Source organism: Diabrotica virgifera, chromosome 5 (genome assembly GCF_917563875.1).
Source record: "Diabrotica virgifera virgifera chromosome 5, PGI_DIABVI_V3a".
In the NCBI taxonomy this organism is placed as follows: domain Eukaryota; kingdom Metazoa; phylum Arthropoda; class Insecta; order Coleoptera; family Chrysomelidae; genus Diabrotica; species Diabrotica virgifera.
Window position 1 is genome coordinate 174,385,164 of NC_065447.1, and position 13,102 is coordinate 174,398,265.

Consider the following 13,102-nt stretch of genomic DNA (forward strand, 5'->3'; position numbering starts at 1 on the left):
AGCGTAACTTGCGAAAAAGAACCGTATAACCTTATACAATAGACCATTTTAAAGGTAATTGACTTCTCTTTCTACTAAATGTACCATTGCATATACCTAGAAATGCGTAGAAAAAAGTTACAGAACAATGTTTGCGAAATAATGGGGAAAATGGCCCAAAAATGCTGTGTGCAGCGAAATTTGAAAAATCCTATTTCGGAAACTATAAATCCTAGAGACTTTTACCAAACTTCATTTTAAAGAGGAAGGATGGAAGTTATTTGTCGCTGAAGCAATGTCTATACCTATATCCCTGTAGAAAAAAGTTATGGGGCAAAAAACAAAATTGCTTTCTTTCGTGTTTTTTTCTTGCTTTTCTTTAGAATATATTTTTGTAAAAATAAAATATTTTTGACATTAAAATGTGATATTTCGCTAGTAAATTTAATCTGGAACAATTTTCCTGTAGACGTGTTTATACTAAAAGTGCATAGAACTCACCCTAATTCACCTTGTGCCTAGGGACTAATTCACCCCTTTCTCAAAAACGCACCCATCTAAATGGTACTCCGCGGTTTTTCAAATTTAGAGGTCTATTGACCATATGAGATAATAAAATCCCGTTAACGTTGCAGTTCCTTTTAGCTCTCTTATTTTGAACATAATCAATAGCCTATTATGTAGATTTGCTGTCATAACCATTGTTTTTTGTCACTGTGTGTCATTGTATAACAGCGGGCATGCTGTCATTTTGTTTTTTTTTTGACGGGAGGAAATTAAAATGTTAAATTTTCTGGTGGTTATATTAAATTGATGCAGTATGCGTTGTAAATCATCACTTCTTTACTTTGAGAGATTAGTATTGCGTCGTGTGCATGCCAAAGAATTTTTAAGTTGTTTTTCCCTTTTTTAGTTCTTAAGTTTTTTATTATATCGTCCATGATCAGGTTGAACAATAGAATACTCAGGAAATCACGCTTGTCTTATCCCATTCCCATTCTCAATTGGGTCAGTTAGCTCATCCTTGATCTTTTTGATCATTCCATGACGTATCTCTCTTGCGTACAATAAGTGGATAATGTCCTTTAATTTGCCCCTGTCAAATGCTTTCCCCTAACAACACAAAACATTCCAGGAATGTACTATCAAAGTTATATTAATGTTTTAATGTCCTGGACATTCAAGGAACATTCGGTGAACATCTGATTAAATTATTGGTGGAATGTTACCACAAGACATTCTATGAACATACTACCAATGTCCTATATTTTAACAGAGGCCATTTACTATTCAATTTGCGTTCGTTTTCAAATTTGCCGCGCGTGTATCTATGTATTAGGCAATCCAAACCACGTGACTTCTGGTTGGCTTACAACAAGTTACAGAGGTTATGTTTGTAATATCTATTTTTCATTGTTTATCGTCGTATTTTGTCTATTTTGGATTTCATTTGCTGTATTTTGTGAACTTTATAAACTTTACCACAATGCAAAGTGATTATTTAAGGAAATTATTATTGGAAACTACAGATGTTGGAGAAAGGTAGGGGAAACAATTTTTATTTACTGTTCATTTTTCCCTGATATTTATCAATATTGATAGATTTTGAAAGCAATAACATTATTTCTTTTATTGTTTTAAATATTTATTGAAGCTGAAAATAATTATGAAAGCATACAAAAGCCTTCAGGCACATAAAAATATTTTACAGCTGGATTTGTTTTTAAAGTTGGAGTAAAGTTGGAAGTCACGAGCAACAACTTCATAAGTACCTACAAGAATATTGAGGAAATCCAGCTCCTCGATACTACTGGGCAAACTAGAAGATTGAAGAGGACAAAGCCTTTTGAACTAGTTTGAGTGATAGGTGATAGTGAAAAGCAGAGCATAGTGCTTGTGTGCCTGTGTATGTTAGAATAGTGCACGATCTTGTTAGATTAGATAAGAGACGCTATGGGGTAAGCTCTTCATTTTAAGGAACAGTAGTAATTTAGGTTAAATTAAAATTGCTCATTGGTCAGTTATGACCAGATTGTAATTGTAATGTACAATTCAATACAATAAATCATCATCGTAGTAATGATTATGGAAAAAAATATATCACAAAATTTTGTGCAATAAAAATGTTTATATTTATCAAGGATGTATTAATTGGTATAGCCACATATAGTTCTGGTATATCGTCGGTGATGTGACAATACCTCCTATCTGCTTTTTCATGAATTTTGTAGGAGACGAAAAACCATTTTTAGGGTCGTCTCCTGTTTTCACATGTAAATTTTGACATGTTTTGTAGTAAATAGATAGTTGAATTTACTACAAAACACGTCAAAAAATATCATATGAAAATAGGAGGTGACTGTAAAAAATGTTTTTAGTCTCTCTTACAAAACTCATGAAAAAACAAATCGGAGGTATTATGTCACATCAGTGACTATATCCAGGGAATGTATAAAAAATATACTGTGAATGTCCAAAGAACATTCGTAGACATTCATGGAATGTTCCAACAAGACATTCAAGGAATGTTTAAAATGCTGACAGAGGACTTTCCTGGGACATTTAGGGGACATTCTTGTGCTTTTGAGGACATTCCAGAAATGTTTTCAATATCCTGTGTGTACATGCTAGGAACATACATGGAATGTTTGGTGTCATTAGGGTCTTAATGTCCACGAAACATAAATACAATATATTTCGTGATCGAGTCGTTTATATCAAAATGAAATATTTTATAATTTGGAACAAATTATTGTTACAACATACTTCTACCAACCTTACTAGGTACTTGGTATTCATAAGCAAACGTGGTTCCAGCATTCCAGCAATATAATTATTCACAGAAAGAAAATATATCACAACTGTAACACGTCTTCGATTTGGCCATAGCTGTTATCTGCACACCTGCATAAAATTCACGTTGAAAAAAATCATTCATTCACACAAAATTGTGGCAAAAAAGGTGATTCATCGATTAGGAATAGTTACACTGTAATTGGTTTAGACAAATAATTATTCTTTATTAAAATATTTAACAATAATACTTTTTATATTGCAGCCCTACACTTAAAGTTGAACTCTTAAACTGACTACTTTTAAAGTTATCCAGAAAATATTAATTACTTAAGATAGTACTGTGAAATTGTTCAGTCTTTTGTGAACCTTTATTTATCTTTTAAAGCCCGCTAACTACAACCCCGCTCTGATATTTTAATATTCCTCCCCTAGCAATAAAACTACTAATGCTGACCAACCATTAAAAGGCCTCGCTCCCCCACCTTCACCAGTTTTTTCGTTGTAGTGTTCCCAGATGTAACCGGTCTTATAATATTGATCGATTACATTTTTTATTAAGGCTGACCTCAACGTTTGGTACTTTTCTTTGGCCAATTCCTGGTAAGGACCTTCAACTTTGGAATAATGGTGAAGAGCTTTCGTGGCCAAATAATTTATTGGTATCCATACCTGACCTCTCCAATAAGGAGGGTCGTGTTCGGTGTTTCTCTTTCCATATAAAGGTGAGTCTTTCGACAAAGACTGTAATCCATACGGGGTAAGTAAGCGAGGTATTAGAACTTCTAAGGTTTTTTCTAATTTCGGTGATTTCGGATCTAAAATTTGGAGCATGAAAGGAAACAGACCAACATAGCCGTACGTTGAGTCTACCAGGCGATATTCTGGTTTCTTCATAACAACCCTTTGCATTTCGAGGTTTTGATTCTGGTTTCTTGTTAAGGGTTTCGGCTTTTGTAACTTTACAGCATCAGTATGGAGACCGTAATCTGCATAAACTTCAGCATGGTCTGACCAATGTAACCTGTCCATTAACTACAAAAGGTAAAGAAAGTCATTAAACTCATCATTCTATATAATCAATATGTGAAAAATATATCAAAGATCAATGCCACGACCAAAATACATGTATTAGTTGTACTTTTACGAAAGACAATAAAAAAGGTACACCAAGAAAGAGATGGAAAGACAGCGTATATCAAGACTTACAAAAAAGTGATATTGAGAATTGGAAAGAAAACGCATTGGACAGAAATCAATGGAAGGAAGAAGCCTATCGAATGACTACAAGAAATACTAAATGTATTTTATATAAATCTTTTGAAAAATCGAAAAACGGTAAAGCAGAGGGACCTGGAGACATCCCAATTGAGTTGGTAAAGTACGGACCAAAAATATTACATGAGATGTTGGTTCAACTATTTAATAAATGCTTAAAAGGACAAAATATCCCTGACGATTGAAATGTTGGATACATCAGCTCAATATACGAGAAAAGAGATAAACGCATATGCTCTAATTATAGGGGAATAACTGTTATCAGCTCAGTGGGGAGGTTGTGCGGTCGAATAATAAAAGAAAGAATAAAATCAGAATACGAAGTCATGAAAGAACAAAGTGGATTTCGTGCAGGAAGATCGTTCATTGATAATATATTAGTTCTGCAGCAGGTAATAGAAAAACGGAAGGCAAGGAATCTACCTACCCACCTATTGCTTGGATCTAGGACAATTGCCCGAAAACAGTTTCCCGAAAGACAAATCCTCGAAAGCAATTCCTCGAATGGACAATTCCCCGAATGAACAATTCCCCGAAACACGAATGGACCGAATGGACAATTCCCCGAATGGACAATTTCCCCAATGGGCAATTTCCCGAATGGGCAATTGCCCGAATAGACAATTGACAGAAAAACAATTGCACGAAAAGAGAATTGACCGAAAAATATATACTAATACTTTCCTATATACTAATACGGTAACTTAAGTGCTATTTAAATAGTTATTACTGCTTAGTGATCGGTTGTTAATTTTTTCAACAAGACAAAATCTGCTTCTTCTGGCAAGGTGACAACACTGATTTGCCGACGGAACTTTCAAAACTGTACCTCACCTTTTTTATCAACTATATACAATCCACGGATTAGAGAAGAATACTGCGATTCCTTTAGTATACGCACTACTACCTAACAAGACAGAAGAAACTTATGTTCGGCTACTTTCAAAATTAAAAGAACTTTTGCCTGGAGCTTCGCCTGCAGCCATATTAACAGATTTTGAAAGCGGTATTATAAGTGCTATAAGACAAGAATATCCCGAAAAATTAATAAAAAATAAAATAAACTGTAAAAGAAATTCAAAAAAAATAAAATATCTCAAAAAAATGACAAATTGTCCAAGTTCTAACCACGCCAGCGGTACGCTGCCAGTCCTAAGCCTGAGTAAAGTGTGAAGGGAACAAATATATATTATAATAATAAATTAATTAACGAGATAGCTAGGTCGAACACAATCTAAGCAGTAATAACTATTTAAATAGCAAGTAAGTTACCGTATTAGTGTATAGGAAATACATATAAAGCAATAACTATTTAAATATATTTTTCGGTAAATTTTCTTTTCGGGCAATTGATTATCTGCCAATTGTTTATTCGGGCAATTGCCCATTCGGGAAATTGCCCATTGGGGAAATTGTCCATTCGGGGAATTGCTTTCGAGGAATTGTCTTTCGGGAAACTTTTCGGGCAATTGTCCGGGACCCCTATTGCTTGTAGATTTAGAGAAGGCATACGATACAGTACTTTTAAAAAAATTATTTCAAACATTGACGAAAGTCTCAGTAGAGAGTATATGGATGCTATCGCAAATATATACAAAAATGCAAGAAGTATCGTTAAAGAAGGAAACTTTATATCGGAATCATTTCCAATAACAAAGCGGTTTAATCAAGGATGTTGTCAGTCTCCGACCTTATTTAAGATATACAGTGCTAGTCAAAAGTCCGTACCCCCCCTCCTATCTTTTGAACGGTTATACTTATAATAGTGAAACATGGAGGGAGGAAATAAACGGATGTAGGCGTCTTAACTAGTCATGACAGGTGACGTAATAGTGACAGATGACGTTGCAGCGCCACTATGACAGATAATTTTAAATGGGACCTTATGGCAAGTGATACTTCGATTGAAAGGTGTTGAAAATACCTATTAAGTCATACTAATTTTGTTTGAGTTTAAGCTAATTTTAATGAATAAATGAAATAATATAAAATTGTATTTTCGCATTTAATTATTAAAAATTCAAACCTCCGCCTATGATTACTTGTCAAAAGGGTTGACGTTGACGTAAAAACTATTAGAGAACTGAAAAACGTGAACTTTTTTGACAAAAAAACCATAGGCGGACATTTGAATTTTTATTAATTAAATGCGAAACTACAATTTTATATTTATTTCATTTATTCACCAAAATCAAAATCAATTTATATCCAAAAAAATTAGTATGAGTGAATAGGTATTTTGAATATCTTTCAAACGAGGTATTACTTGCCATAAGATCCCATTTAAAATTTTCTGTCACAGTGGCGCTGTAAAGTCATCTGTCACTATTACGTCACCTGTCATGACTAGTTAAGACGCCTACATCCGTTTATTTCCTCCCACCAAATTTCACATTATAAGTATAACCGTTCAAAAGATACGAGGGGGGTACGGACTTTTGACTAGCACTGTATATTCAATTATCGCTAAAGCAGTGGAGGAAAACAAGTATCCGGAATGGGAATAAACATAGGCGGTGGTAAATGTCTAACAACTTTTTTTTCGCAGTGGGGCCACAATGGGGCCTCAATATGAATATCTCAAAGACACAGTATCTTAAAATAGGGAATGATGAAGAGGATCCAGAGTTAGCAATTCGAATCACAAAAACATGTAAAGAATATAAATATATCGGATCTATAATATCTAAAGAAGGCACTACCAGAAGAGACATCGAAAACAGAACCCAGCAAGGCAAAAAGCGGTAAACATTCTAAGCTCTCTACTATGGTCTAAAGATATAAGACAAAAAAACGAAATTGACAATCTATAGAACCTTGGTAGAGCCTATTATGACTTATGGGGCAGAAGTTTGGCAGGTCACGGAGAAAGATAGAAAAAGAATAGAAGTAGTAGAAATGGATTATCTAAGGAGAGCGTGTGGTATATCTAAAAAAAGATCAAATCAGGAATGAATATATTAGAAGGAGGACAAATACTGTATATTCCAGTGCATATAGAATTGAAACGAGACAACTAGTGTGGTATGGTCACGTGAAACGAAAGCTTTAAATTACATACCACAACAAAGAAGAAGGGGAAGGCCTTCAGTTGCCTGGGAAGAAAATGTACGGCACATAATGAGAGATAGTGCAATCAAAGAAGACAAATGGATGGACAGAAAACGATGGCGGTCGAAATGCGAGAAGCGGCAGAGGCTGTAGGAACCTCGCTTATAGATAGATATATTTTATATAAATATATGTAAATGATAATTGTAATGCAAAATAAAACTTTTCAGACCTAACCCTTCAAGCCCTATTCAGCTTTAAAAATAAATATAAATAATTTATAATTTTTATTCAAGTTTGCAGGTTTGCTTTAGTGATAGCCCCTTAGTGATATTGATTTAGTGATAAAGGGAAATTCCAGGGCAAGAGAAGTGTAGCAAGAGAACTTAAGGGACTGGTACGGATGCACATCAACCGAACTATTCAGAGCAACAGCATCTAAGATCAGAATAGCCATGTTGATTGCCAACCTCCGTCGCGGAGATGGCACGTAAAGAAGAAGACCTTCAAAAAAGTAAAACAAATAATACAAACCTCATTATTTAACAAATACTGCGCAGTTTGTTCATATTTATAACCATCATTTCCTAAAAGTTTAGCAAGACGAGCCATAGTCTTTGCAGCAATGGCCATCCAGCAGTAAAGATCGATATGTCTTTCATCATCAGTTGGATGTGACGCTCTAGGATAATCATCTAATCCTGACGTTAGCGTTTTTGGATTGAGTTCTCTTTTAGATGTGGCGTCCCTTCCGCGCCACCTGTACGATCCTGGCACAGTACCTTTTTGAGTTGTGTTGAACCAAGCAAACCAAGCCTGAAAGAAAAAAGTGTATGCGTTAAAGATAAAGTTTTAACAAAACTGGAATATTGCATGTCTTATATATATACTGTGGCAATTTTTATATAATTTTAGAATTAATCTTCCCTTATAATTATCGTCATCAACCATAAAAAGGTTATTAGCGAAATTTGAATTGTGCATTGTGTGATTTGAGTTCATATCTTGTTACTAAGTAAAGTCGGCTTCATCGGTCTCACAAAGAGTTTTATTATATTATCTGAACGAGCACGGCGCCTCGGGCGAATACCGATTCTAGGAAGATCTCACCAAATAATTTTTTAACACCTTTTTCCCTTTTGATAAGAATACGCAGCGTTAGACTGTGGGCAGCGATGCAGGAACTTGGCTTTCCAAAAAAACTAGTCAATTTGATACGGATGTGTATGGAAAGCTTACGATGTAAGGTGAGAGTTGGACAATAATACTCGTGAGACATTTGAAATAAACAATGGACTAAAATGGGGAGATGCACTTCCACCACAACTCTTCAACTCAGCTGTGGAACACATAGTCAGAAATGGAGCAATCGAAAAACCGACAGTATTTCATCGAAACCAAACTTACTGTTGGCATATGAAAACGATATCGATCTAAGGATGAAGGAGACTTGCGTCAGGTTCAAAAAGGAAGCAGAGATGGGGCTCCTAATCAATGAAAATAAAACGAAATATACAGGGTTGCGAAAAAGTCTGGCAACACGATATTTTCTCGGAAACCGCTAGAACGATTTTTATAGATTTTGGCTTGAATTTAGGCACTTCGTAGTTTAAAAAGTAATATTTTTTACTTGTGTTTTTAAACCTAGAAAATCGTCATTTTTCGATTTTTTCAGTTTTAAATTGTTTATAACTCGGGAACGATTAACTGTAGAGGAAAATTACAAAAGACCTTTTTTGTTCACAATGATCCAATGAACCTAAAATAATGTCTACCCGGGCCGAAAAAATCGATTTTTTATAAATTGTTAAATTTTTTTTAATAAATGTAGCAGTAACTCCGAAATTATGGCATTTAGGTATAGGGAATATCATATAAAAAAATTCAGCATCTCTTAGGAATTCCAAAACGCAAAAAATATAGAGGGTGTTCCATTTGAAATAAGAAAGTTTATTAGATTTCCAGAAAAACGGAAGATTTGGCAACAATGTAATTACCACTATAATATCGGCCGTATTAAAAGACCCTCACCCACCAAAATCCATAAAAATCGTTCTAGCGGTTTCCGAGAAATTACCGTGTTGCCAGACTTTCTCGCAACCCTGTATCTACACACACAGAAACTTATATGGAATCACCATATATTTCTAAGTAATATTTATTTCTTTTGAAAAAACTTGTGATTGTTGCGAAGAATAAAGGTTTTTATTGAAAATAAACAGATATATTAGACAATCAAATAATGCAGCTCGGTACGGTTATTTGCTTGAGTTGCAAATTGAACGAAAATAAATAAACTAACTTTTGCGTCCAAAAACGAAAATATGCGTCATGATGGATTATAGAACATACAACGGGGAAAGATTATTGGTCTTGTGGACCAAGTAATGTTCTCAGAGGGACATAGCTGTAGAGCTAAGCGTAACACAGGGCGTTCTGTCCAAAACCTATGCTAGGTAACAGGACTAAGAAAGCTCAAAAATAAAGCAAGCGAAAGTCACCAAAAAGTCATATCGGCTCGCCACGATCGCTTAATTGTCCAATCAGCTGGAAGACACTCAACCATTTCTCACCTGTAGCTCCAAAGGCAGCTTTTCTGCCTTAACTGGTGTAACTCTTTAAGATGAAACGATAAGAAGAAGATTTCGTGCCAAGAAGTATACAGCAGGAGACAATTATGAGTTCCCGAGTTATCCAGGCAGCACAGGATTGATCGCCTAAATTGGTGTCTTCACCACCAAAACTGGAACATTGAGAATTGACAAAATGTGCTATTTTCAGAAAAAGTCAGGATTTGTGTAAAATCAGATAGATGACCCACGAAATCGTGTACTTAGAGGTCGAGGAAGACAAGCAAGAACGAAAACTGTCAGTTCTGTTCACAAATGTACAAGGGGACGTATAATGTTCTGGAGAGGAATTGTGATCCGTAAAAAACTCCTTTGGTTTTCATCCAATCAACTTTAAGTGCTCACAGTATGTAGACAACCTGTAGTTAGGCTCTGGAAAGGTGCAACGGGAGAAAATTTAATTTCCTTGCATGATAATGGACCTCCACATACCATTAGATTGACTAGAGACATCATTGAAGCAGAAGGTATCCCTTGTTTGGAGTGGCCTGCTTGCCCACCCGAGCTTAACCCTATAGAGTATTTGTGGGATATTCCTAAAAGAAAATATGGAGCTCACCGGGATAATCCACAAAACACCGAACGGCTAGTACAAGCTGCTCTTGAAGGATGGAGCAACCTACCACAACAAAATGTTGATAAATTGATTAGGAGCGTGCCCACGTAAACTAAAGCTTGTATAAGGACTAGAGGTGATAACACTGACTACCAATAAAAACAAAAAAAAAATAAATAAAAGCAATTTAAACATTATTAATATATCCACAATATTTAAACATTAATATCCACAAGAAATGTCAGATGATTTCATATAAGTTTGGGTCTGTGTATACAGTGCTAGTCAAAAGTCCGTACCCCCTCGTATCTTTTGAACGATTATATCTATAATAGTGAAATTTGGGGGGAGGAAATAAACGGACGCAATCTTCTTAAATAGACATGACAGGTGACGTAATAGTGACAGATGACTTTACAGCGCCACTGTGACAGATAGTTTTAAATGGGACCTTATGGCAAGTGATACCTCGTTTGAAAGGTATTGAAAATACCGATTCAGTCATACTAATTTTGTTTGAATTTAAGCTAATTTTGATGAATAAATGAAATAAATATAAAATTGTAGTTTCGCATTTAATTAATAAAAATTCCAAATTCCGCCTATGATTACTTGTCAAAAAGGTTGACGTTGACGTAAAAACTACTAGAGAATTGAAAAACGTAAACTTTTTTGACAAAAAAACCATTTACGGACATTTGAATTTTTATTAGTTAAATGTGAAACTACAATATTATATTTATTTAATTTATTCACCGAAATCAAAATCAACTTAAACCCAAAAAAATGGCATGATTAAATAGGTATTTTGAATACCTTTCAAACGAGGTATCACTTGCCATAAGGTTCCATTTAAAATTATCGGTCACAGTGGCTCTGTAACGTCATCTGTCACTATTACGTCACCTCTAATGACTGGTTAAGAGGTTACGTCCGTTTATTTCCTCCCTCCAAATTTCACTATTCTAGGTATAACCGTTCAAAAGATACGAGGGGGGTACGGACTTTTGACTACCACTGTATAAGCCGCAATAACCAAAACAGAGATAGAATCGTCCAGAACATCACCATGATGACCATGATCACCGATGACTTTAACTTTGAACGCGTCAGAGAATTTAAGTATCGTGGAGCAACAATAACTGAAGACAATAAAGGATCGCAAGAAATAAACAATAGGATACAAGCCGGCAACAGATGTCTTCATGCCCTTCAAAACCCTATAAACTCGAAACAACTAACGAGACACATACGTTGATTTTAAATAATTAGCCGGCCAAAAGTCAAATTTCAAAAGTGACGTTAAAAATTCAAGACACGTCCTAGAGACACCTGATGGCTTGTCTTAATAAAAACTTACTATCCCCACTCCAGAACTATTTACCGCGCACGTGTGCACGTGCGAATGCGCGCGCATGTAGCTGTTTGTGAATTTTTGTTCTCTTAGGGCCGGTTGTTCGAACGCTAATCAACAATGATCATTATCAAATATTTAATTACTGTCACCAAAACTGTCATTGTCAACTTTATTTGGGTTGCTGAAAACATAATTAATTACAATTATGAGATTTATTATTAATTATGTTAATAATTATTGTTACATTAATTGATTATATACTCCACAGACTTTTTAACAACCCAAGCAAAGTTGACATTGACAGTAATTAATTATTTGATAACGATCATTGTTGATTAGCGTTCGAACAACCGGCCCTTAGCTTAGTAGTCAACTTTTTAAAAATGTGACATTTTGCAATATTTACCTGATTTTTCAAAGTAATTGTGATGGAATCAAATAATTTAGGTAAGAATGAATATTTCTTAAAATATTTTTAGAAAGTTTACTGTTATTTTATATCAGTTTTAGAGAGTCAAAAACAAGCCGTTTTATAGTGACATTTTTGTTTAATTTTTATGTTTATAAGACATTTAGTTATATTATTGTCTCCGATCGAGCAATAGTATATATTTTATAGCATACTGCATATATTTGGCTAATTAATGGAATACAATTTAGCTGCGGATAGCTGCGGATGCCAGAAATACAGGGGTTTTTAATTTTGCTATATATGATGACGTCACAAAAATAAAAGTACCTACATATTTGTTTTAAATATAATAATTGGGATTTTTTTGTTTTAACTACATCTGGTGACTGCTCTGGCCTAAAAATAGTACTCCGTAAATATCTCTGAGACCAAATGGAGCTACAAGATTTTCCTAATCTAGAGGACAAATTAAAATATTTGGAAATTAACTTATTACACTGTTATATCTGATAATTTAATCAATTTAAAACAAATAGTTCGAGATTTTAAAACGGCGATGATAGAGAAATGGTTAAAGACTCACGAAAAGATGCGGTATTTCTACAAGCAAATAAAGATTGGTTAAATGGAACATTTAAAACTTATAGAAAACAAATAAATGGAACCAGGTCGACTTTCTAAATTATTTGAGGACTCCAGTGAAAGGATGAAAAGAAGAAAAACAGAAGAAATGCGTTCTTTGATTGATGGTGAAGCTATCGTTCATGTAGCACAGACATTACAGGCTCGTGAAAAAAGGAATGCTTCAAAAATACCAAAAGAGATCCCAGCTAGTGCAAGGAAATACATAGTTGCGTACAGGAAATTAAACTTATTTTAACTTCTGATCAACTATTAACATTTTTAAGTAGCAAGAAACGTGTACAGAAAAGGATCAAACCACGGTCATTTTGTTCTGAAACGATTAAAATGCTGTTACCTACCGGGTTACCCCAAATACTGAGTCCGATATGTCAGATACCGACTGAGGTATAAGTAAAAACCTG

General features: G+C 34.6%; 1 protein-coding gene across 1 annotated transcript in view; it reads right to left on the reverse strand.

The window, feature by feature from the left end:
• Window positions 1-2,974: 2,974 nt before the first annotated feature.
• Window positions 2,975-13,102, reverse strand: part of LOC126885221 (uncharacterized) — a 105,029-nt gene continuing 94,901 nt past the window's right edge. Inside the window, exons 9-10 of the mRNA XM_050651674.1 lie at window positions 7,636-7,917; window positions 2,975-3,807 (exon numbers count right to left, since the gene is read on the reverse strand). Coding sequence (XP_050507631.1) covers window positions 3,190-3,807; window positions 7,636-7,917 — 900 coding nt within the window. The 3' untranslated portion in view covers window positions 2,975-3,189. The remainder of the gene's footprint in view (window positions 3,808-7,635; window positions 7,918-13,102) is intronic.